This window comes from Pristiophorus japonicus, chromosome 3 (genome assembly GCF_044704955.1).
Source record: "Pristiophorus japonicus isolate sPriJap1 chromosome 3, sPriJap1.hap1, whole genome shotgun sequence".
Lineage (NCBI taxonomy): Eukaryota > Metazoa > Chordata > Chondrichthyes > Pristiophoridae > Pristiophorus > Pristiophorus japonicus.
In genome coordinates, this window is record NC_091979.1 from 92,905,194 (window position 1) to 92,932,679 (window position 27,486).

At 46.1% G+C, this 27,486-nt stretch overlaps 1 protein-coding gene across 1 annotated transcript in view; it reads right to left on the bottom strand.

The window, feature by feature from the left end:
- The window catches only part of tank (TRAF family member-associated NFKB activator), a 98,617-nt gene that overhangs the window by 34,305 nt on the left and 36,826 nt on the right, over positions 1-27,486 (bottom strand). The window contains exon 6 of the mRNA XM_070873650.1: positions 2,632-2,705. Coding sequence (XP_070729751.1) covers positions 2,632-2,705 — 74 coding nt within the window. The remainder of the gene's footprint in view (positions 1-2,631; positions 2,706-27,486) is intronic.

Below are 27,486 nucleotides of genomic sequence, written 5' to 3' on the forward strand. Positions count from 1 at the left end.
TTTAGGGAAATCATTTTTACTGGTTTATTATCTTATAACTGCTGCTTGTACAGCTATATATTCAGCTAAGTCGGAGTTTGACAGCCAGGATGACTTTGAAAGAATAAATGTGGCATGCGATTTATTAAAATTGCAGCCTTTCAAGTAGTTCTTTATCTGAGAGATCTTTGCTGATATAAATTTCAACTAATTAGCATTCTTATTGTTTATTCAAGTCAATGAGAAAAGTGGAACACTTGGTTTTTATTCTGCTACAGCCAGGTATAATACACCACTTAGAGATGTATTAGTGTTGCGCAATATGCAAGACTTTTAATTATATAGATAGCTTTTTCACGTTATCAATAGGATGAGATTGAGAGGCATTGCCCCATTTGCAAAGTCCACATCTATAAACAATTATGTCCTTTATACCAAGCATGATCTCCAATGGTAGATACCTCACTTGACAGTTGCAACATAAAAAGGGACAACCTGCATTAAATTTTCAGAATAAATGATATAGAATACCAGGATGGGTATGCTGTCTTCACAAAAGAAGGCATGATAAAATCCACTAAATTGATATTCAAGCTGGTTATTAAAGAAGCAACCCCAAACTTACAATATGTGCAGACAATTCATTGGCAAAATGGCATATACAGGGATAGAAAAACTGATTAAGATCCAAAGAGTACCAATATACTGGTCTGTCCACTCCCATCAACATTCAGGTCCAGAATGTTTTTTTTTTAAAGAAAGGAGTCCATAGGTACACTTTCTGCACTCAACTTTGAGTCTGCAGAACTGGTGCTTTGCAACATCTTTGTATGTGCAAGTTAAGAATCAATCTTGAGGTTAGCCTCATTATATATTCATTGCAAACTCCCAGCCTGGATTGGCCCCACCTCAGGGATGAGCAGAAGGGAGGGAAATCCTGTGCAGCTGCAGCTCTTATGGACACTACAACTATAATTAAGAGAGAAGTTTATTTTGTTAACAGTACATGCATCACATACAGCAATGCATTGTTGGAAAGTAATGGCATAGAACTTGCCAAAAAAACAGCTGTGCAACTCCACCAAAATATGGTTGTTCCATTAGATATCGTCGGGCACTCTCCCTGCACAAGAGCCATCTGGGACTGTGTGTAAGATGGTGGAACAAAGGGTAAACACGGTGGCTCACATTGAGAGGACATAGTAACAGATGATAAATAAGTTTTCCTGCCTCAGAATATCTGCCGAGCTAAAACTAACTAGCATTTCCCTATATATTTATGAAACAACCTTGCAGCTCTGTCTTAGCTTCATATGTCTGCCATATATGCAGCAGGACAAACTTTCCAACTGCCACTCCAATGCAGAAGGAAGGCCATGGCACAATGGCAAAAGGTCCTTGAACATACTGATCACCTCCAAAATCAGCGTCCACCTTTCCCGCAAATCCATTTTTGAATATCTTCAATTAAGTTCCCATCCCAGCCACAGTACTGAAATAGCCTTCATCAAAGTCACAAAATTACATCTAATGCACTATCACTTCTTGTTTTCTCTGTAGCCTTTGATGTGGTCGATCACACCATCCTCCTCCATTGTCCAGCTCTGTTGGACTGCCTTTGCTTGGTTCCACTCTAGCTATCCAATCAATCAGAGCTAGAGCATTTCCAGCACTGATTCCTTTGGAACCCCCACCACCCAAGGATCTAGGAACACAGGAACAGGAGTAGGCCATTCAGCCCCTTGAGCCTGTCCAGATGTCCACTACCCTTTGTGTGAAGAATGCTTCCTACCATCAGCCTGAATGGCCTAGCTCTAATTTTAAAGTTATACCCCCTTGTTCTGAACTCCTCCGCTCACCCCACCCTTCCCCTCACCCATCCCACCCCACCCAGAGGAAATAGTTTCTCGCTATCTACCCTAACAACTTCATTAAATCATCTTAAATACCTCAATTAGATCACCCCACAATCTTCTATACTCAAGGGAATGCAAGTCTGGTGAATCTGCACTGCAACCCCTCCAAGGCCAGTATATCCTTCCTGGGATGCAGCGTCCAGAACTGAATGCAGTACTCTAAATGGGGTCGAACCAGAGTTTCAAATAACTGTAACACACCTTCCACCCCTTTGTATTCCAGCCCACTTAAGATAAAGACCAACATTCCATTAGCTTCTTTAATTATTTTTTTTTGTACCTGTCCACTAGCTTTTAGTAATTTCCATTCTTGGACCCCTCCCCCCAGTCTCTTTGCTCCTCCACAGTTCCGAGCTTCCATTCTTAGCCTATCTACTACATTTGGCCAGATCCCTTTAATTGCTATCAATCTATTTCACCATAATCACCTTGTCATATATGCTGGTGCCATTTGTGAGGTATTAAGCAAATAAGGCATTAATTTGCAACTTCAAAGAATATAATTACCGTTAGGAGTCTTCATGAAACCTAGCTTCTTGAATGTTGCTACATTTGATCAACATAACTAAAATATTTGCTGCTAAAGGTTTTCATTAGCACCAGTAGAATACATGAAGAAAATAATTCTGGTTTTCCTACTGTCGTAGCCTTTATTACTTGAGGGTTTATGTTACCAAAGTACATTATTTGTATCAAACAACTTTCCATTAAATGTGGGGAAAAAAATCAATCATACTTGTATAGAGGATGATCAGTCACTGCCAAAGGAACAGTCTTCTTTGATGATGATTCAGCCATCTTCCAGTTTACCTTGAAATATAAACAGTTTTAAAGAGATTGACTAGATTTTGCTTTGGAGTATTTGCAATATTTAAAAATAAAGAAAGAGAGACAACCTCCTTATTACTGAGAGAACAAAGCTCAGTTGTAAGGTATACATATTTTTTACATATAACATATTTTCAATAGTCTATGGTGAAAATAACAGCTAATGCAATGTAAGTAGCAAGGCTGGAACTGCCAATTCCAATTTACTGAGCACATACATACATGATCAGTGAGCACCATCTGCTGAAATTGTGTCACACTACAAGCAGTAATCTAACACACGATTGATCAAGTCTTTTCATCTTAGTGGGGCACATAGGCATGTACAAAATGACGTTTGGGGCACATATAAAGCTCAAATCCGCATTCCTATTAATTTGTATATACCTCAGGTTGCTAATACCAACATGTCTTGGAGTTTTGATGTATGAATTATCTACCAATGAGGCAACCAGTGCTAAGTTTATCCCTCTCCAAACCTCCAGGCCCAAAACATTCAAGAGGAGAAACTACCAAATAAGAAATAGAAGTGCTAATAGGGCTAAGTTGCTTGGACTTTGCAGGTTGGATTGCTGGGGCTCAGACTCTGAATGCTGCTCATAGTCTGTAGTTTCCACACCCTGATTTATTATGGAAATAATTTCTGGCACCTCAGCATTTAAGTTAATTTTTAGGAACTCCCTCTCATTCCCTGCGAGTTCAGTTTCAGAGATCTGATTGGTCAGAGGGTATCACAACTAATTCTATAAATATATTAAGAGCATGAGGATAACTAAAGAAAGGGTAGGGCCTATTAGAGACCATGAGGGTAATCTTTGTGTGGAGGTGGAAGATGTTGGTATGGTTCTTAATGAATTCTTTGCCTCTGTTTTCACAAAGGAAAGGGGCAATGTAGATACTGCTAACAAAGTGGAGTGTGAAATTCTGGATGAAATAAACATAGTGAGAGAGGAGGTATTAAGGGGTTTAGCAGCTTTGAAAGTCTCCAGGCCCATATGAAATGCATCCCAGGCTGTTGAGCAAAGTAAGAGAGGAAATAGCAGAGGCCTTGAACATCATTTTCCAGTCTTCTTTGGATTTGGGCATGGTGCCGGAGGACTACTAATGTGGTACCCTTGTTTAAGGAAGAAAGGGATAGGCCAAGTAATTACAGGCCCGTCAGCTTAATCTCAATGGTGGGAAAATTATTGGGAAAAATCCTGAAAGACGATAAATCCACATTTGGCAAGGCAAGGATCAATTAGGGACAGTCAGCACGGATTTGTTAAGAGATCATGTTTGACTAATCTAATTGAATTTTTTAAGGAGGTAACCAGAAGGGTCGATGAGGGTAGTGCGTACAATGTAGTGTACATGGACTTTAGCAAAGCTTTTGATATGGTAGACTGGTCACAAAGGTTAAAGCCCATGGGATCCAGGACAAACTGGCTAGCTGGATCCAAAATTGGCTTAGAGGTAGGAAGCAAAGGGTAATGGTTGATGGATGCTTTTGTGACTGGAAGGATGTTTCCAGTGGGGTTCCGCAGGGCTCAGTACTGGGTCCCTTGCTTTTTGTGGTATACATCAATGATCTAGATTTGAATATAGGGAGTATGATTAAGAAGTTTGCAGATGACACTAAAATTGGCTGTATGGTTGATAATGGACTGCAGGAGGATATCAATCTACTGGTCAGGTGGGCAGAGCAGTGGCAAATGGAATTTAATTCGGAGAAGCGTGAGGTAATGCACTTTGGGAAGGCTAATAAGGAAAGGGTATACACATTAAGCGGTAGGTCACTTAATAGTGTAGATGCACAAAGGGACCTTGGAGTGCTTGTCCACAGATCAATGAAAGTAGCAGGCCAGGTGGATAAGGTGGTTATGAAGGCATACGGAAGGCTTGCCTTTATTGGCTGAGGCATAGAATACAAGAGCAAGGAGATTATGCTTAAATTGTATAATACTCTGGTTAGGCCACAGCTGGAATACTGCGTGAAGTTCTGATTGCCGTGAAGGAAGGACGTGATTGCACGAGCAAGGGTACAGAGGAGATTTACTAGGATGCTGCCTGGAATGGAGACTCTAAGCAATGAGGACAGATTGGATAGGCTGGATTTGTCCTCATTGGAACAGAGGAGGTTGAGAAGAGGTCTCATTGAGGTGTACAACATTTTGAGGGGCCTATCATAGTGGATAGTAAGGGCCTATTTCCCTTGGTGGCGTGGTCAATTACGAGGGGGCATAGTTTTAAGGTGATTGGTGGAAGGTTCAGAGGGGATTTGAGGGGAGGTTTCTTCATGCAGAGGGTTGTGGGGATCTGGAACTCACTGCCTGGAAGGGTGGTAGAAGCAGAAACCCTCACCACATTTAAAAAGGTGCTTGGATGGGCACTTGAAGTGCCGTAACCTGCAGGGTTACGGACCTCGAGTTGGTAAGCGGGATTAGACTGGATAACCCCTTGTTGGCTGGCGCAGATACGATGGCAAGTACTGCAGGGAATTGAATATGGCCAGGGTGATCTCCTGGATTAGTTTCGATCGCCTGGATGGGTCGGAGAGGAATTTTCCCCCAATTGGCCTAGGTTTTTAAATCTGGTTTTTGCCTCTGCAGGAGATCACATGGCTCCAGTTGGGGTGCAGTGTAGAATGTTTCAGTGCAAGGGTTGTCACAGTTGTGTGGAGCGGACTGGTTGGGCTGGGTGCTCTTTACCGTTCCGCCATTGTTCATTGGTTTATATGTAACCTTCAGGGCTGCTGACCAAGGGCACGATGAGCCAAAATGGCCTCCTTCTGCGCTGTAGATTTCTATGTTTCGTATTCCACGTTCTTGAATGTTGCTAATCAGATGCAAGATTCAGCGTTTCTTTGCTGCGACCGTGGCCACATCTTTGGACTCTATAAGGTTCACACGGCCAGAGGCTGGTTTCTCCAACTAGACAGGATAAAGTACACTCACCCCAATTGTTTCCTAGCACCCACTCCTGCCAGCGTATTCCCTGGTTTCCTCATAAAATGATCCCAGACCAATTGCAAGCATTCCTGAGCCCATGACCAGATGTCTTGTTCCCCAAAGGCCCCCAAGCTCTCCTACTCAAGAGATCTTGACCCTTCCCAACCTCCATTTCTTTTTGGTCCAAGCTCCTCACTAGCCTCAACCAATGACCACCTTGAAACCCTAACCCCAGCTTCTCTTTTATCTGTACATGCTGGTGGGAGACACATATCGGCTAGATTTTCTACTTAGCTGGCTAGCACCCAAAAAATGGGCGATGCTCCAGCCCTAGCATCGGTTCAGCTTTCAGGATCGCTGGAAGATCGCCCATTTTTCTGATCGCTACTTTCGGCTTCTTTTGGTGGCGATTGCTCAGCGATGTGGAAGGCAAGGCATCCCTAGCAACGACCTTTCTGCACATGCGTTTTTTTTTTGCAAAGAAGGTTTCCCGCAATTCGCGAAGTCAGGGAACATCTGGGCATGCACAGAAGGCAGAGGGAGGGAGCAGGGGGGGTGCAGAAAAAAGAGAGAGAGAAAAAGAGAGAGAGAGAGAGGGAGAGGGAGAGAGAAAGAGAGAGAGAGAGAGAGAGAGAGAGAGAGAGAGAGAGAGATTGGAGCGACAGACAGGAGAGAGCGCGCGAGCGATCAAAATAATAACCATCAATAATCATCGTCTTCATCATCATCAATAACCATCATTATTAATAATAATAATGAAGAAGAATTATGTCCAACCTAGAAGAGTCGGCGGAGATGTGGAGGGGAGGAGGAGGCCCAAACCTTTCTCCGACGAGCCAACGAGGCCCTAGTCGGGGAGGTGCACTCGCAGTGGGCCCAATTAACCCGTGGTGGGCGTGGGAAAGGGAAAACTCCACCTCGGGCCGACCGGAAGATTTGGGCAGGGATTGCCGATGTGGTCTCGTCGGCGCTCCACGAAGCGAGGGGGTCGGACCAGTGCCGCAAGCGCTGGAACAGCCTGGTTGCTTCGGAAAGAGTAAGTATTAAGTAGATTTTCAATTGTAATGAACAGAATATGTAAATCTGCCTGATTAAAATTAAGCTAGTTATTCTTGCATAGATTTCCTGCTAAGATCTGGATAGGGCTCAGAACTTGCGCCCTTTTTAAGTCTAATTTTGGCACCATCTCCTTTTGAGTTACGTTAGTGGATGGGGCACGACTGAGCAATGAGGGGTCCGGTCACCTTTACCCAGACTGTGTCCATCTCTCCGGCTGCTGTCACTTACAATGACCCAGCCTGGACTGGGGGGGGGGAAAAAAGAGTTGCCGGCTCACTGTCTGCCCTGGGACACTTTGGGACATTAGCTCCAGTCATTGCCAAGCTCACCAGCTGTCCTGATTTCCCCCACCCCCCCGGGGACCCTTCATGGAGATTGAGTCGAGATGTTAGTGTCAAGCATTAGATCCTAAACACAATCTTTGTTATAACCATGCATCAATTGTGGATACAAACCCTATTAGCATATGAGGTTGGAAACTGTTGTCTTTCCATAATAGTACCTAGTCAATTACCATATGCCATGCTCTTATCACGTTTGCCGAGGAAGATATCCAAGAATCGTGCGGAGCGTAGGCGCACCGAAAGAGGGCCCACACAGTTATGACCCGCGCACTCACCGCCTTGGAGGATCGCGCTGCGGCACTGATCGGCAGCCAAAGTCACTCGGCCACCACCCGTGGTGGTGCATATCCCTCCCTTGCATCACGTGAGTAATGTGTAAAGCAGTGGTAATTCAAAGTAATGTAACAACATTTCATTATAATATAATATATGAATGATGTCATGTTATGCATGCAGCTTCTGTACTACTATCAGGTTAACAACACAAGAACATAAGAAATAGGAGCAGGATCAGGCCATCTGGTCCCTCGAGCCTGCTCCGCCAGTTAATAAGATCATGGCTGATCTGATCATGGATTCAGCTCCACATCCCCGCCCGCTCCCCATAACCCTTTATTCCCTTAACGCTCAAAAATCAGTCTATCTCTGCCTTAAATATAGTCACTAATCCCGCCTCCACAGCTCTCTGGAGAAGTGAATTCCACATAGATGTACTACCATATGATGTATTAATATCCAACGTCTCTCAGTCACATTTTTTTTTTTAAAGTCGTGCTGCTCCTCCTATGTATGCCAGCGCAGTGCAAGAATGTGTACCCTTCTGTTCTAATAAGCTCAATTGTGTTTTGCAGGTCGCCCAGCTCCAGAGGCGCAAAGGGAGAAACAGACACACAGAATGCAGGAGTAGGCCATTCAGCCCTTCAAGCCTGCAACACCATTCAATAAGATCATGGCTGATCATTCACCTCAGTACCGCTTTCCTGCTTTCTCTCCATACCCAGTGATCCCTTTAGCCGCAAGGGCCATATCTAACTCCCTCTTGAATATATCTAACGAACTGGCCTCAACAACTTTCTGCGGTAGAGAATTCCACAGGTTAACAACTCTCTGAGTGAAGAAGTTTCTCCTCAATCTCAGTCCTAAATGGCTTACCCCTTATCCTTAGACTGTGACCCCTGGTTCTGGACTTCCCCAGTATTGGGAACATTCTTCCTACCTCTAACCTGTCCAATCCTGTCAGAATTTTATATGTTTCTATGAGATCCCCTCTCATTCTTCTAAACTCCAGTGAATACAGGCCCAGTCGATCCAGTCTCTCCTCATGTCATCCTGGGAATCAGTCTGATGAACCTTCGCTGCACTCCCTCAACAGCAAGAACATCCTTCCTCAGATTAGACGACCAAAACTGAACACAATATTCCAGATGAGACCTCACCAAGGCCCTGTAAAACTACAGCAAGACCTTCTATACTCAAATCCCCTAGCTATGAAGGTCAACATGCCATTTGCCTTCTTCACCGCCTGCTGTACCTGCATGCCAACTTTCAATGACTGATATACCATGACACCCAGGTCTCGCTGCACCTCCCCTTCTCCTAATCTGTTGCCATTCAGATAATATTCTGCCTTCCTGTTTTTGCCACCAAAGTGGATAACCTTACATTTACCCACATTATACGGCATCTGCCATGCATTTGCCCACTCATCTAACCTGTCCCAAGTCACCCTGCAGCCCCTTAGCGTCCTCCTCACAGCTCTCATCGCCGCCCAGCTTAGTGTCATCTGCAAACTTGGAGATATTACACTCAATTCCTTCATCTAAATCATTGATGTATATTTTAAATAGCTGGAGTCCCAGCACTGAACCCTGCGGCACCCCACTAGTCACTGCCTGCCATTCTGAAAAGGACTCGTTTATCTCGACTCTCTGCTTCCTGTCTGCCAACCAATTCTTTATCCACGTCAATACATTACCTTCAATACCATGTGTTTTTATTTTGCACACTAATCTCTTATGTGGGACCTTGTCAAAAGCCTTTTGAAAGTCCAAATACACCACATCCACTGGTTCTCCCTTGTCCACTCTACTAGTTACATCCTCAAAAAATTCTAGAAGATTTGTCAAGCACGATTTCCCTTTCATAAATCCATGCTGACTTGGACTGATACATTAGCTACCCTCCAGTCCATAGGAACTGATCCAGAGTCGATAGACTGCTGGAAAATGATCACCAATGCATCGACTATTTTTAGGGCCACTTCATTAAGTACTCTGGGATGCAGACTATCAGGCCCTGGGGATTTATCGGCCTTCAATTCCATCAATTTCCCTAATACAATTTCCTGACTAATAAGGATTTCCTTCAGTTCCTTCTTCTCCCTAGACCCTTTGTCCCCTAGAATTTCCGGAAGGTTATTTGTGTCTTTCTTCGTGAAGACCGAACCAAAGTATTTGTTCAATTGGTCTGCCATTTCTTTGTTCCCCATTATAAATTCACCTGATTTTGACTGCAAGGGACCTACGTTTGTCTTCACTAATCTTTTTCTCTTTACATATCTATAGAAGCTTTTGCAGTCAGTTTTTATGTTCCCAGCAAGCTTCCTCTCGTACTCTATTTTCCTCCTCCTAATTAAACTCTTTGTCTTCCTCTGCTGGATTCTAAATTTCTCCCAGTCCTCAGGTTTGCTGCTTTTTCTGACCAATTTATATGCCTCTTCCTTGGATTTAACACTATCCCTAATTTCCCTTGTTAGCTACGCTTGAGCCACCTTCCCCATTTTATTTTTGCTCCAGACAGGGATGCACAATTGTTGAAGTTCATCCATGTGATCTTTAAATGCCTGCCATTGCCTATCCACCGCCAACCCTTTAAGTCATCATCGTCGGAATCGAGAAGGACTTGCTTCCACTCCCAAAGTGAGTTCTTTGATGGCTGAACAGTCCGATATGAGAGCCACAGACCTTGTTACAGGTGGGACAGACATTCGTCAGGGGAAGGAGTCGGTAGGGCCGGTTTGCCGTGCGCTCCTTCCGCTGCCTGCGCCTGGTCTCTTCATGCGCCTGGTCTCTTCATGCTCCCTGCGTCGAGACTCAAAGAGCTCAACGCCCTCCCCGATGGACTTTCTCCACCTCGGGTGGTCTGCGGCCAGGGTCTCCCAGGTGTCAGTGGTGATATCGCACTTTACCAGGGAGGCTTTGAGGGTGTCCTTATAAAATTTCCGCTGTCCTCCTTTGGCTCGTTTACCATGAAGGAGCTCTGCATAAAGTATTTGCTTAGGGAGTCTCGTGTCTGGCATGCGTACTATGTGGCCTGCCCAGCGAAGCTGATCGAGTGTGGTCAATGCTTCAATACTGGGGATGTTAGCCTGGAGGAGGACACTGATGTTGGTGCACCTGCCCTCCCAGGAGAGTTGCAGGATCTTGCGGAGACATCGTTGGTGATATATCTCCAGCGACTTGAGGTGCCTTCTGTACATCGTCCATACCTCAGACCCATACAGGAGGGCGGGTATTACTACAGCCCTGTGGACCATGAGTTTGGTGGTAGATTTGAGGGCCCGGTCTTCAAACACTCTTTTCCGGAGGCGGCCGAAGGCTGCGCTGGCACACTGGAGGCGATGCTGAATCTCTGCATCAATGTCTGCCTTTGTTGACAAGAGGCTCCTGAGATATGGGAAATGGTCCACGTTGTCCAGGGCCCGCAGTGAATCTTGATGATTGGAGGGCAGTGCTGTGTGGCGATGACAGGCTGGTGAAGGACCTTTGTCTTACGGATGTTAAGTGTAAGGCCTATGCTTTCATAGTCAATGTATTCACTGAGGCATATGTCCTGGAGTTCAGCCTCTGAACGTGCACAGATGCAGGCATCATCCGCATACTGCAGCTCAATGACAGAGGTTGGGGTGATTTTAGACCTGGCCTGGAGGCGGCGTAGGTTGAACAACTTCTCACTGGTTCTGTAGTTTAATTCCACTCCAGCAGGGAGCTTGTTGATTGTGAGGTGGAGCATCGCGGCGAGGAAGATTGAGAAGAGGGTTGGAGCGATAACGCAGCCCTGTTTGACCCCGCTCCGGACGTGGATTGGGTCTGTAATGGATCCGTTAGTAACGATCACAGCCTGCATGTCATCGTGAAGCAGGCGAAGGGCGTTGACAAACTTTTGGGGGCATTCGAAATGGATGCTCCATAGACCCTCATGGTTGACAGTGTCAAAGGCCTTTGTAAGATCGAAAAAGGCCACGTATAAGGGTTGGCGCTGCTCCTGCATTTTTCTTGCAACTGGCCCGCTGCAAAGATCATGTATGTTGTGCCCCATAAGGGACGAAATCCGTATTGTGATTCCGGGAGGAGCTCCTCGGCCACATGGAGAAGACGATTGAGGAGAACTCGAGCGACAACTTTCCCAGTGGCTGAAAGCAGGGAGATTCCCCTGCAGTCAGACTTGTCCCCCTTTTTAAAAATGGTTACAATCACTGCATCTCTCAGATCTCCCGGCACGCTCGCCTCCCTCCAGATGAGAGAGATGAGGTCATATATCATGCCAACAGCGCCTCTCCGCCATATTTTAGCGCCTCAGCAGGGATTCCATCTGCACCCATAGCCTGGTTATTGTTCAGCTGTTTTATGGCTTTGCCAACCTCATGCAACGTTGGGGTTTCACAGAGTTGGTCGCGGGTCGCATGCTGCGGGATGAAATCAAGAACACTCCAGTTAAAGGCAGAGTCTTGATTGAGGAGATCTTAAAAGTGCTCCTTCCATCGGGTCCTAACAGCCTCGGTGTCCTTGATGAGCGTTTCCCCGTTCTTGGCCAGGAGTGGGGTGGGGGCTCGGGAGTTTGGACCACAGGTGGCCTTGACTGCAGTGACGAATCCTCGCATATCGTGGCTGTTGGCCAGTTGTTGTATCTCCTGGGCTTTCTCCATCTACCACTTGTTCTTTAGGTCCAGAGTTTTTTATTGGACCTGAACCTTGAGCCGTCTGTAATGTTGTTTTGCAGCTCCCGAGTTGGGCTGTTGCTTGAGGCTCAGAAATGCTTTGCGCTTGTGATCTATTAGTTCTTCGATCTCCTGATCATTTTCATCAAACCAGTCCTGATGTTTTCTGGTTGAGTGACCAAGTGTCTCTTCACAGGCATTGGTTATCGAGGTCTGGAGGGCAGACCAAGCTCTATGGGGATTCAGCATCTCAGGGTCATCAAGGTACGCCAGATTGGCTGTGAGGCGCTCTCCAAGTGTCCCGGCATTAACTTTTTTGCGGAACTGCTTCTGCTGTCCCTTCTGCTTTGGGGCAATGTTAATGTTGATGATGGATCGGATTAGGCGGTGGTCCATCCAGCAGTCGTCAGCTCCTGTCATAGCGCGGGTGATGCACACATCCTTGCGACCCCTGGCTCGGACGATGACATAGTCGAGCAGGTGCCAGTGCTTGGAGCGAAGATGTTGCCACAATGCCTTGTATTTGTCCCTCTGGCGGAATAGGGTGTTGGTAATGAGTTGTTCACGTTCTAGACATTTTGTTAGTAGGGCACTGCTGGAATTGGCTTTCCCGACCCCCTCTCTGCCAATCACGCCTCCTCAGAGGGTTGTGTCTTTGCCAACCCTGGCATTAAAATCACCCAGGTGGATCATTTTGTCGCCGTGGGGACACGGGACAAGGGATGCCTCGAGGTTGGAATAAAAACCCTCTTTAGCCTCATCCGTGGCATCGAGTGTGGGGGCGTACGCAGTGATGACTGTGACACATTGGTTCAGAGATAGGGTGATACGGAGAGTCATGAGGCATTCGTTGACACCACAGGGGGAGTCTTTGAGGCAGTCGACCAGCTCATTCTCGACGGCAAAGCCGACTCCATGAAGACGGCGTTCTGCCTCTGATTTCCCTTTCCAGAAGGTGGTGTAACCTCCACCATGTAACTTCAACTGGCCTTCCCCTGCCCGCCGGGTCTCGCTTAGGGCGGCAATGTCAATGTCAAAGCGTCCGAGTTCCCAGGCAACTATGGCGGTGCGGTGTTCCGGCCTGTTGCTGTTGGGATTGTCCACGAGGGACCTGACGTTCCAGGTCCCGAACTTCATACTGACGGAGTGGAAGATGCCTGTGCATGAGTTCTTTTAACGAGGTCTTGGTCCAGTGGCAAGGGGGTCCAAGACAACTGGAGACCAGGCACAGCTCTAGAAGCCTAATTGCCTACGGCGAAGTGTTGGCCGCAAGCTCGGTGCCGGGTAGCGCCATTGATGGTAGATTGCCCGAGGCTACGTTGGAGAGCAGGCATTAGGAAGACTAAAAGATTAAAAGTTGCTAAGAAACATAGAAAATAGGTGCAGGAGTAGGCCATCCGGCCCTTCGAGCCTGCACCACCATTCAATAAGATTATGGCTGATCATTCCCTCAGTACCCCTTTCCTGCTTTCTCTCCATACCCCTTGATCCCTTTAGCCGTAAGGACCATATCTAACTCCCTCTTGAATATATCCAATGAACTGGCATCAACAACTCTCTGCAGGAGGGAATTCCACAGGTTAACAATTCTCTGAGTGAAGAAGTTTCTCCTCATCTCGGTCCTAAATAGCTTATCCCTTATCCTTAGACTATGTCCCCTGGTCCTGGACTTCCCCAACATCGGGAACATTCTTCCTGCATTTAACCTGTCCATGCCCGTCAGAATTTTATATGTTTCTATGAGATCCCCTCTCATCCTTCTAAATTCCAGGCTCAGTCAATCCAGTCTCTCCTCATATGTCAGTCCAGCTATCCCGGGAATCAGTCTGGTGAACCTTTGCTGCACTCCCTCAATAGCAAGAACGTCCTGCCTCAGATTAGGAGACCGAAACTGAACACAATATTCCAAGTGAGGTCTCAGTAAGACCTCCCTGCTCCTATACTCAAAGCCCCTAGCTGTGAAGGCCAACATACCATTTGCCTTCTTCACTGCTTGCTGTACGTGCATACCAACTTTCAATGACTGATGTACCATGACATCCAGGTCTTGTTGCACCTCCCCTTTTCTAATCTGCCGCCATTCAGCTAATATTCTGCCCTCATGTTTTTGCCATCAAAGTGGATAACCTCACATTTATCCACATTATACTGCATTGCCCACTCACCTAAAGGTTCCCAATTTATTTCAAAAGTTTCTAAGAGTTGTTAAAACATTTTAAGAAGTTTCTAAGAGTTGTTAAAAATCTAAGAAGTAAATCAATAGTAGATTATAAAAGTTTCCCCAATTTAAAAAGTTTCTAAAAGTTGTTAAAAGTCAAAGATGTAAGTTAATAATAAATGTTTAAAAGTATTTCAGTTAAGAGTCTAAAATGTAAGTTTTAAAAGTTCTCCCAAATTGTTTAATAAGTTTAAAAGTTGGCTGAAAGTCGGCCGAAGGGACTCTGCACCGGCCGCTTCTGTCCCCGGCCGAAGGGACTCGGCACCGGCCGCTTCTGTCCCCGGCAGAAGGTACTCTGCACCGGATTCGGAGGGCATCTGGCCGGCCGAGGGGGACTCCGGGATGATCTGCCAAAGGGACTCGAGGATGTGGGGCCAGCCGAAAGGACTCCAAGGCCGTGCTGAACCGGCTGAAGGGACAGAGGTGTCGTCTCATATACCCAACCAACTTTTAATTAAAACCCTTTAAGTATCATTCGCCAGTCTATTCTAGCCAATTTACGTCTCATACCATCAAAGTTACCTTTCCTTAAGTTCAGGACCCTAGTCTCTGAATTAACTGCTTCAATCTCCATCTTAAAGAATTCTACCATGTTATGGTCACTCTTCCCCAAGGGGCCTCGCACAAGATTGCTAATTAGTCCTTTCTCATTACACAACACCCAGTCTAGGATGGCCAGCCTTCTGGTTGGTTCCTCGACATATTGGTCTAGAAAACCATCCCTAATACACTCCAGGAAATCCTCCTCCACCATATTGCTACCAGTTTGGTTGGCCCAATCTATATATAGATTAAAGTTGCCCATGATAACTGCTATACCGTTGTTGCACGCATCAGTAATTTCTTGTTTGATGCTGTCCCCAACCTCACTACTACTGTTTGGTGGTCTGTACACAACTCCCACTAGCTTTTTCTGCCCTTTGGTATTCCGCAGCATCCAAGCTAATGTCCTTCCTTACTATTGCGTTAATTTCCACGCCTGCCCCTTTGTAGATGGTCATCACCACGGGTGGTGAAGAGGAGGAGGAGGAGGAGGAGGAGGAAACCACCGAGCTAGAGGAGTAAGGAGATGTTATGGAAACAGAGGAGGATGCTCCGTACATCCCAGTCACTGCTATACCTGCGGCCACTTCATTGTCGTCTTCGACACAAGAAGTGGCGGGCCCAAGCGGCTTGCAGGAGGCGACTCCAAGGCACCCAACAGCGCTCACGCCGACCCCACGGAGGTCGAGTCAACGAGGTCGACACGCGCTGCGACAGACAGGTCCGAATGAGGACATGGCTGCGCTATGCAGGGAGAGCATTGATCTCAGTCGAGAGCTCCTCCAGGCGTTTGGCGGATTGACCGGGAATAATGCCAGAATATCCGCTTCCTTGGCATGCTCATATCAGAGTGTTTGGAGCGCATGATTGTGGCAATGGGCCAACAAACCGCTGCTGTCCAAACCTGACGGCATGAGATAGTGTCAGGAGTCGGCACTGCATCGCAAGGTGCCGTCGTACCAAACGCCAGCACAGAGGTGAGTCAGGAGGAAGAACTTCCTTCTGACTTAGAAGTCGTTTTGTCAGAAATGTCACCTTCTCCACCACCTCGAGAGGATCCTGCCACCATCACCACCCTCACACCGCAGCTTGCCTTGAGGTCGCCTACTGCAAGTCGTCCTGATGCCGTTACCCGAGGATTAGAATGGGGGGTTCAGAATCTGAAGGGAAGTGTGGCCGTAGGTAGGGAGGGGCGATTGGTATTGTTATTATTGTTGTTGATGCTGTTCTTAATTGTTTTAAAATTTATTGTTGGTTGATTGTTTGGCGGCCGGGGGGGGGTTTAAAAATTAAAATGTGTTAAATTATTGACAACTTTTGTTGAATTTTACAATTGTCATGCAGTGCCTTCCATGAACGCAAGATAAAACAGGAATACAATTTTTGGAAAACAATGGCCAGGTCAGGCACAAAGGGCTTTAGTCACCTGTCGAATGGAGCAATGTGTGACGTGCTGAGAAATAACGCAAATGCCGCCAGCTGAGGCCTGAAAGGAGCCTGATGCGTAGAAGGAAAATGCTGCCGTAACCTTCACCTCAACAGGGCAGTGCGGGCCTGATGGTGCTGGTAGGCTGCAGATCTCCCTTGATGAGCTGGCATATCTCAGCGATGACCTCCTTTCGGAAGCGGAGCCTCCTAAGGCACGTGTTATCGGACAAGTTCAGGTATGTTCACTTTTCCCTGTAAGTGCGTTGGGTGTAAGGGTTCCTCCTGATTTCTGTCCAATAGTTTAGTTAAGCTTTGTTACCCCTCGTCATAGCAATCGCAACTCCTGTGTGCACACTGCAAAACTGTTTTTAACCCGAATTGTGGCTTGCACTGATTTCTGTCCAATCGTTTCTTTCTCGTAGTGCCAAGTAGTGCCCACTGAGAGCAGCTTTTCTCCAGCGATCTTCTCGGCGAGCGATCAGCCCGGCGATGTGGCGGAAATTGCAGTGGCCGATCACCTCGGCTATGTCAAAATCATGTGCACCGAAAGTTGGGCCGGTGATCAGTGGGCGATGTTCCAGGCCAACTTTTAAGCTAAAATGGGCGATAGCCTGCCTATTTGGGTGATAGATGGCTGATAGAGAATTCAAACAGGCTACATTCAGACAGGCTGTGAAAATTCACAGACCCCAAGTCAAAGCTGCTACGTGCAACTCAGCATGTTGCATTAAGTCATCAATCAACTTGACATTTTAGGACCTTGGGTAGCGAGCCAATTAAAGGTTAACAGACTATTAATTGAGCCAATAAGGTCAAAGAAGGCGAGTTCTTTCCTGTAAATTGAACCAGGTATAAGTACAGCCCATTTTGGCCATGTGGTTTCAGAAGGACAAAGGTCTGGCTTAAAGCCAGAAGCTTGTTACTGCTGCCAAAATAAAGTTACATTAAAACTACAACCGGAGTTCGTATTTCATTGGAAATTAAGCGATCTAACAATTTTGGCGTCACGAACAGGATCGCTGAGGGAAGAAACTGAATTTTGGACATCGGACCTACATACTGAGGTAAGGACTCCTTTTTATAAAAGTCCTCGGTCAAAAGTCTAAATTCGCCTCTCCTTCTACGCGATTCCGAAAGCCTCCGGTTTGCGAACCCTCTGGTTGGTAGTCGGCTCGAGGTCCCATAGATGTCTAATTTCGGCGGTGTGTTAGTTAATTAATCACCGACCCACTGATCAGCTGGAAAGCCTACGACTCGGGACCCCAGTAAAGAAATCAGTATTATGGCAGCAGGAGATAAGAGCAAAGAATTGCCTACAACTGTTAAAGGTGGTCAAGCACCACCTGAGGTTTTGCTAGATGAGATTCTCGAACAGTTGGAAGAATACATCGAGCAACAATTCAACTTATCTAAAACCTGTATTAAGATCGAATAAAAGTACAGAACCTCCAAAGGACAATGGTCCTTGGACGGGATTAAAAGGGTCTGGGGAAAAACGACCCGTATGAAAAATAAAGAGCGAACTAGATGGTCCCTAGCCGTTATGGGGCAGATCCGAAAGCGGAATGAAATTATAATGTGTTCCCAACATGATCGAGAACTGACCAGTACAAAGGACCAATTGCAAACTGTTTGTGCACAGCTGCGACAGAAAAGATTTGAACTTGAAAAGTCAGAAGCGGAAGTTAAAGATCTTAAAGGTAAAATTAAAGAATGGAAAAAATGATTCAGTCAAGAGACAGTAATAGGAAAAGGAAAATGTATCGGTCAATTATCAGGGTACCCATGTTTGGATAAATTAAAAGCGCAAACCCGAAGACACGACCGAGGAATAGATACGGATTCTGAATCCTCCGACGATACAGGGTCGGAGGATGACGAATTAGGGGTGCGCTTTGCCCCATTTAAAAAAAGACGAGTTGTCGTCAAATCAGAAGAGACTGCGGATGAGGGCGGAACCAAAAAAATGAGGAAAAGGGTGTATGCAGAATACTTAGTTCATGATCCGGCAGACCCAGAGAAAATTGATAAATGGTCCAAGGAATTGCCCAATCCAAAGAAAGGGGGAGTAAAAACGTGGGACCAATTGGACCGCTTAAGAAATATATATCAACTTCATCCCTGGGACGGAGTGCAAATTTTGACCATAATGGCACCAAAAACACAAGGAAGAAAATTGCACGACAAGGTAGAAGCAGCTTTGGGACAGGATGAGCAAGAATTAAACGCAGGATGGGAGGCGATTAAACACTGGCTGCAAGCCTTCAGTCCAGCTAAGACAGACTGGGGAAAAATTGCAGATGGCCAACAGAAAGGAACAGAGGAGATCCTGGAGTATGACGAGCGGTTTAGATGCACGTGGCTAGAACATTCGGGTATGAATAATACGGATGAGGAAATGGATGAACAAGTGATTGGACCCCTGAAAGCAGCTTTCGTGGCAGGTCTAAAGCCAGAACTGTCCAAAATGCTTAAGGTAGTGTTACCGGACTGGGAAGGTAGAGGAACTACCTTTGCAACATTGGTGGATCGATGTAACCAATTAGATCGGGATATGGGAGGTAAAGATCGAGCTGTACGGGCTATGGGATGGAAATCCCAGGATTCCGATAAACAGTTATTCGGAAAATTACCCGGAAAATGTCATTATTGTGGAAAAGGTCACTGGGCCAAGACGTGCAGGGCAAAACAGCAAGGTCACGGCCGGGGAAGAGGACGCAGCCAGGGATACAATTCAGCCAACAAACCAGGCTCGTCACAAGATAACGACCTCATAGAACCATTTAAGCGACTGACAATACAACAGAAGGAGTTACTTGGGATAGCAAAAAACGATTAGAGCCCACCCTGGCCCCCCTCCTCGCACTAATACAACAAAGGGAAGATGGGCTATATATAACTGTGAGGGTGGGCGATAAGGGGTGGAATTAACATGCTTACCCCTACAATATGGAGACTTTTTGCTGTTGGATGGTAGGGCACGTACAGCCTATGGAGTTGGGGGCCATAAAATGGAAATTAAAAGAACACTGGTACTTATAGGGCTGGGTCCACATGAACTAACCACGCCGGTCTGGATAGGCCCAGTAGATCAACCCCTTTTGGGAATGGACGTTCTAATCCAAGTAGATTCATCGTTGCATTTTGAGGATGGTCGGGTGACATGGTCAATTAGAACTTTGAAGAAAGAAGAATTGAAGGAACACCCGATATGGGCTAAAGATAAGAACAATTGTGGCCTACTCCAGATGGAGCCTGCGTCATTTACTGGGACCAAGCCTCCATGCACTAAACAGTATCCCAGCAGTCCAACTGCCATTGCGGGAATCTTACCGGTTATTCAGCAATTGGAGAAACAAGGGATGCTTATTAAAACGCATAGCTCCTCCAATAGCCCCGAGTGGCCGGTACAGAAATCTAATGAGACTTGGCGTTTGACTGTCGATTATAGGAAAACTACCCAGTGTATTGATCAAAAAGCTCCTTTGGTCGCAGATCCCTTCACCATTTTTAATGCCCTCAAATCGGAACATAAATATTTCTCGGTTATAGATATGGCCAATGGATTTTGGTTGGTGCCTCTGGCACCGGAGGTTCAACAGTGGTTTGCTTTCACGGTCCAAGGACAACAGTATACTTGGACCCGGTTACCGCAGGGTTTCCACAACAGCCCTACGGTATTCCACATGGCTTTACAAAGCCATTTTCGAGAATTACCTCCCCTGTCATCCACAGTCATCCAATATGTAGTCGATATCCTGCTAGCTTCAAACACGGAAGAACAACATGAACAAGATTTACGAGCTTTGCTGGACCACCTTTGGCTGAAAGGACATAAAGCCAGCATCGATAAAGCACAAATATTCCAAGAAGAGATTGTATACCTGGGACAAAAGATTTCACAAGGAAAGAGAGAACTTACCCAGGATAGAACTGCAGCCATTCGGGCTGCTAAAAAACCCACCACTATTCAGGAACTAAGGTCTTTTTTGGGATTGTGTAACTTTAACAGAAATTGGATTGACTCCTTCACACAGCTTGCTCAGTCATTGAATGATATCTTAAAGAGGAAACGGGCCTCTAAAGAAGCCATCACCCTCATTAAGGAACAGCAAGAGGCCATCCTGAGTTTGAAAAAGGCTGTGTGTTCGGCACCGGAAGGATATATGACAGCGATACTGACACAAGAACATGGGGATCGGCAAAGACCTATTGGCTATTATTCGGCAAAACTGGATGCGGTAGCCCTCGGATGGAGAAGTTGCCTAAGGGCCATGGAAGCTACATGTCGAGCGGTCATGATCACTGCGGGTCTAGTCCTCGACCAAAAGCTGATTGTCAAGTGTCCCCACACCATACACGCTTTGCTGTCTTTGAAAAGAATGTCTCAGGTGACGGCAGCAAGATGGACCCGCTGGACAGCAGTTTTGGAAGCTCCTAATCTCCATATCGTCCGGGCCAGCCCGGTTAATCCCGCAACTATGCTCCCGATGTCAGAATCGAGGGAGCAAGAGGGGGGAGAATGTGAAGAGCATGACTGCGTGGAGATTTTAAAAGAAACAGCCTTAGCAGCAGAGGAGCCTCTGCACAACCCAGACCTCATCCTGTTTACAGATGGTTCCTCCTTTGTTGACATGGAACCAGAAAAGCAGGATGGGCAGTTACAACCTTATATGAGGTAGTGGCAAAAGGATGTTTACCCTCAGGAACGTCAGCACAACAGGCCGAGTTACGGGCCCTGTCAGAAGCATGACGAATAGCAGAAGGACAGACAGCTAATGTCTACACAGATTCACGTTATGCTTTTGGAGTCGCTCACGACTTTGGTCTGTTATGGCGGAAAAGAGGATTCCTCACTGCTGCTAATACACCTATCCGAAATGGAAAAGAAGTCCGAGACTTACCAGAGGCCATACAATTACCTCAGGAAATGTCCATCCTCAAGTGTAAGGCCCATACCAAGGAAAATACCACGGAAGCACAGGGAAATTCCCTAGCCGACCAGGCAGCTAAGATGCCGCCTCACAGGGCGTTTCCCCCAGAAGTACCAACACAGATGTGCAGATTGAAAGCACTCAGGACTCTGACACGAGACCTTCAAACAATGCAAGGCGAGTGCTCCCGAGAGGAATAATGGACATGGATTGAGGCAGGAATTAAGCTATGCGAAGATGGTGTCTGGAGACAAAGAGTTACCGACAAGCCAGTCGCGCCACAAGCGCTTATGCCTTTTTTAGCCCAACAGATCCACTCGTGGGGACATTTGGCCTCACAACAGATGATGGCATGGTTCCAGAAAAGCTGGTGGGGTCGGGGATTTAAAAAACAGGCCCAGCTGGTAGTAGACCGCTGTGTGGTCTGCCAGAAAAATAATTCTGGACCCATCACGGTAATGCCCCAACTGAGGCCCCCTGCCCCTGTCGGACCATTCCAGCATCTGCAGGTTGATTATATGTCTCTTCCTTCATGCCAAGGATACACCAACATTCTTGTCATGGTCGACAGATTCTCTAGATGGGTAGAAGCTGTCCCAACTAAAAGAGCCACAGCCAATCACACTGCAAAGGTCTTGTGTAAGGATTACATTCCCCGATGGGGAATCCCGAGTAGCATTGACTCAGATCAGGGAACACACTTCACAGGTGCTGTCTGCCAATAAGTCTGTAGGTTACTGAACATTACGTGAGATTTACACTGTCCTTATCATCCACAATCATCAGGACAAGTAGAGCGAATGAATTGAACTCTGAAACAATAGCTTGCCAAATATCACCAAGAAGGAACACCATGGCCCCAGGCACTACCAATAGTGCTATGTAGCATGAGGGCAACCCCGAACAGAACTACAGGTCTAAGCCCATTTAAAATTATAACAGGAAGACCCATGTCGCTGCCAGGAACTATCGATTTACGGAAAGCTGATGTTCACTTAATGAGTGACACTTTGTTATCATACTGTCAGAACCTAACCAATGCTATTAGTTCTGTTTCCCGATAGGTATCGGCAGCTTGGGGTAATCCACCCGAAGGAGGACACGACATCATCCCGGGAGTCTGGGTGTATGTGAAAAAGTTGCATAAAGAACCTTTGGGTGCCAAGTGGGAGGGACCTTATCAAGTGTTATTGACCACCCAGGCAGCTGTTAAAGTCCAAGGAAAGAAAGCCTGGATCCACGCTTCACACATTAAATGAGCACCCGTAACTGAAGCTGAAATCTAATAAGGACAATTACTTTTTGCCAAAATGTATAAATTTACTGTATTACTGATTGTAGATATTCTAGGCATTTGCCTACTTCTTACTAGCCGACCCTCTGCACCAAAGGGAAATAGTAGGGTAGCAAGGGAATTACATGTAAATACCTTTTTATATATGTAATACATTTATGCCAAACAAGGTAACATTTCTAGTTGTTGGGTGTGTGCGCATATTCCTATTCACTCAAAGGGAGGGATTCCCTTGAGGCCAGTTCCCTTGAATATCTCAGAAATGGCTGAGTGGATAATTAATTAAAACAAAACAGGCAATGCGTTTCAGGATACGGAAAACTGGGCACGTAAATGGAAGTCAGCAGGTTACAATCTGACTACCTTTAAAGGGGGATACCAACCATGCTACAATAATTCCAAACAGCCCCCATTTTTTGTTATCACTAATACAACGGGAATAGGAAGACCGGGGGAATTGGTCTGTCTGATTAGAAACATCAAAGGAGGCCAAAATATGGGGTATAGTAACTGCACCCGGAATTATAATACAATCAAGCCACGGAACCATCCAAACTGGGCCGATGTGGGAATTTTTTATGTAACGGGGATTCTGAATAAAACAGATGAAAAAGCCTGGACAGGCCCCGGAATGTTGCTGACAAAGAAACAGCTAACCTTCATTGCCTATAATGGCACCTATTAGGTGTGTGGCCACAAGGCCTACCCTTGGCTGCCCCAGAATTGGACGGGATCCTGCTATTTAGCCTACATTGTGCCTTATATGTATCATATAGAGTCACTGTCGGAACATTTACACAGTCCTAAGAGAGCTATCACAGAAACAGAGAGGTTCTTTGCCATTCTGATCCCCAGGTATGGGACCACCAGTCTGGCAAGGGAATCCATTAACATGGCATCCGTTGTGGAATGGATAGCCAACGATACCTCAGAGGCCCTAGTTAAAATCAATGCAGAAATGGTAGCAATCCGCACAGTAGCCCTACAGAATAGACTGGCCCTTGATTACATCCTGGCTGAAAAGGGAGGTACTTGCGCCCGACTTGGAACTGAGTGTTGCACATATATCCCAGATAGCTCCGAAGAAATTACCCACTTCGCGGAGCATATCCAAAAGGAGGTAGAAAAACTTAAGCAACCCCCATCATTCACTTTGTGGAGCGGAGCCACTGAATGGCTGGTTCAATAGGAACTTCATTGGTGAAAGGTTTAATTCTATTTGTTGTAATTGTTTTACTTTTATATTGTTTGTTTATGTTGATTAAATGTTGTTGCGACCAGGCGGCTGCAACTGCTGTCCCGCATGTGAGACACCTTGCAGGTCCCAACAGACCGTCTGTACGTGGCACAGGGGTATGTTATGCTTCAGGGAAGGTTGTTTACTGGTTGAATTAAGATATTGATTTGGATTAAATTGGGATAAGGTTAATTAACCTATTAAAACCAGACTTCCATTGTGGCCACGATGGAACTCGGGTTGGTGTAAATTTGTGTGGCAGCTACTAGTCCGGACATGTGGCGAAACACATCAACAAATTTTAGAAGGAAACTCTTAACATGTTTGAAATTATTTTGTAGAATGTTTAACCAGTGATAGCTGATGTTTTATGATTCAGTTTGTGAAATAATCAAAGGGGGGATTGATAGAGAATTCAAACAGGCTGCATTCAGACAGGCTGTGAAAATTCACAGACCCCAAGTCAAAGCTGCTACGTGCAACTCAGCATGTTGCATTAAGTCATCAATCAACTTGACATTTTAGGACCTTGAGTAGCGAGCCAATTAAAGATTAACAGACTATTAATTGAGCCAATAAGGTCAAAGAAGGCGAGTTCTTTTCTGTAAATTGAACCAAGTATTTTGGCCATGTGGTCTCAGAAGGACAAAGGCCTGGCTTAAAACCAGAAGCTTGTTGCTGCTGCCAGAATAAAGTTACATTAAAACTACAATCAGAGTTCGTATTTCATTGGGAATTAAGAGATCTAACAATGGCCGATAGCCCAGCGATCATCTGTGGAAAGTCTAGCCCATAATGTACTGTGAGCTTCCTTGGCATGCTCAGCTCCAGGTTTGGGACTAGGAAAAGGATTAGGATGGACATCAGGTTTCCCTCAGTCTCTTGGGAAACCATCTCCCAACTTCCCAAGAAGAATTTTTTAAAAAAGAGACCGACCAAGTGCAATTGATAGATGCCCCTGGGATGATGTTGAAAACATTTGACCACCGATTTAAAATGTTTCTCTAGTGGTTTGACAGCATGGTTGCCCTTTGTTCCACCATCTTATACACAGTCTAGATGGCTCTTTGTAGGGAGAGTGCCCTACAGTACCAAATGATGGAGAGCCATGATGGAGAAGAAGTCATTTCTGTGGCCCAAGGGCCAGACCATTGAGTGTTCAGTGGAGCGAGAAGGTGTGAGGCACAAACAAGAAGAGCAAGAGACAAATCGAGAAATAGAAATTCAGTAAAAGCCACACAAAATAGAAGATAGGAAGAAAGATAACACAAAATTGTGTAAAGGCGTATACAGACAATGGGAGACATTCAAAAGAGAACGAGGAGAGAAAAGACTTTGAGGACAGAGAAATAAATAAAAGTCTAAAACAGATGACAACAAAATGAGACAGAGAAACTAAGAGGTTGTGAGAGAGAGAGAGAGAGAGAGAGAGAGCACGAGACAGATACATAGAATGACAAAAAAAGAATGAGAAAATAGAAGTCAAGCTGACAATTATAGAAAGAGAGAGACACCCAAACTATTTTTCTTTTCAGAATGAATAGGGACACTGGAAACTTCTGGTTTTTGGTTGGTCTGATGACATCACTCATGCGTGGTAAACCCGATGGCGTCACTTGCATTATTGTGTAGTTCACTGGGTGAGGTGTCCAATTATGCCCCCCACTTCCCTGCATTGTCAGTACAGTTCTAAACTTGGTGAAATGTTGCTGCCATTTAAATTAGTAAAGTAAAAAATAAAATACTGCAGATGTTTAAATCTGAACAGAAAATGTTGGAAACACAAAGTATGTCAGTCAGCATCTGTGAAGAGAACAGACAAGTTAAGATTTGAGATACAGACCCTTTTCCAAAACAGTTTGCACCCAAATGTTAATTTGCCTGTTCTCTCTGCAAATGCTGACTGACCTGCTGTGTGTTTCCAGCATATACTGTTTTTTATTAATTGGTCAAAATGGTCAAAGATAAAGACTGCCTGACACATTTCCTGATTCAATCAACACTTGTACAATGGGAAAGAGGTCTCTTCTCTCCTCGAATAGCCAACTCAAGATAATTAGCCAAATTTTTTTGGAGTGAGGCATCTTGCAGCATACATTGTTGGTTGGACTTTTTCCTGCACCCTTCAGCTCGAAAGAATTTGCACCGTAACTTGTTGGAAATGCAAGCTAATAATAGCATGGCGATGGCAACACAACATCTGGGACTTTAGTGAATAGCAAGAACAACACTATATCCTTAACCAATTCAATTTAAGGATTGGGACAGAAACAGAGGAACGGCGCATGAGGGTGAATTAATGTGGGTGAATTAGAGTCAAATCAGATACAGAAAGATAAATTTAAAAAAAAAGGAAAAGATTGGATTGAGAGAGTGCAAAAATATAGAATGGAAAAAAAAGTAAAAATTTAAAATGTGACAAAAAAAACTCCAACAATTGACTACATGCAGGAATGAGATTGAATAATATAAATGTTTCCATTTTTGGGTCAGAGAGATTGATTGGCATTGCATTAAAAAGATATTTATGCTCTTAATCACAAGCTCTAACTTTCTGAAACAAGTTTAATTAGCAGTTAATGTGCAAATCCAGCAAGTTATTAAAAATAAGGAATAGGCGAGATGCCGTTTGTGCGAAGCAAACATGGAGCAGTATAAATCGACCAGCAAGTTCTGGTGATTCGCAACTCATGGCATTACTCTTCAACTCATGAACTTGCTGTCTAATTTGCACATTAATAACAGCGTACATCGTTATCACGTCGTTATTTTTCCATTAAGATTTGGACCAATGTTTGTTGTCTGTTATACTTGCAAAGCAATCTACATATATGGAAGTGGCATCGACCTACTTCTCAGGCGAGCTGTTACAGAAAAACATTTTAAAATTCTAATATTACTAACTGAAATGTAGTGTACTAACATTCTCACAAAAATATATATTATGGGCCCAAGTTTCGGGCCGCGCCTAGAACGGCACAGCCCCGACCTGGACGCCCGTTTTACACGCCACATAATGTGCCTAAAAAAAACTTAGATTCTCCGGCTCCCTGCTGGTCCTTTGGAGCTGGGCGCGGCGCAGCACGAGCTGTAGGGGGCGGAGCCAGGTCCCTGCGCTGAAAACAGTGCCGGACCTCTGCACATGCGCGCTACAGTGGGCGCGCATGTGCAGTAGCTCCAGGTGTCCAAAACTGTGTGCGAGGGGCCTGAAGCACGCAGCCCCTAGCCCTGCGTGCATAAGGCTGCCTCCCACGCCCAGCTCCTGCTTCCTCCCGACACCGACCCGACTCCCGCTTCCCCCCCCCCCCGCCCCCGGACCAGACCCGTCTCCCGCCCCCGGACCGGACAAGACCCGACCCCCCCCACCACCCGACCTGACCTCCCTCTCCCTCCGACCCACGCTCCCGACTCTCCCCACCACCCCTCCCCCAACCCGGACCTGACCCGACCCAACCCAACCTGACCTCCCACCCCCCGCCCCGACTCGTGCTCCCCACACACCCCCCCCCCCAACCCAACCCCTGACCTCCCTCCCCCCGCCCCGTGCTCACCCACCCCCAACCACCCCCCCACCCGCCACCCCAACGCCGACCCGAACCAAACCGACCCGCGCTCCCTCCCTCCCTCCCTCCCACCTGGACCAACCCGACCTCCCTCCTACCCCCCCCGACCCAACCAAACGCCACCTACCTGTAAATCTGGTGCTGGGGACGGGCCCTGCCCGAAGTCTTGGGCCGGGCCCGTTCAGCCTCCCTCCCGCTTCTCCTTTCCCAGCCCCTTCCCCTTCTCCTCCTCCTCCTCTCCTCCTCCTCCCCCCCTTTCCCCTTCTCCTCCTCCTCC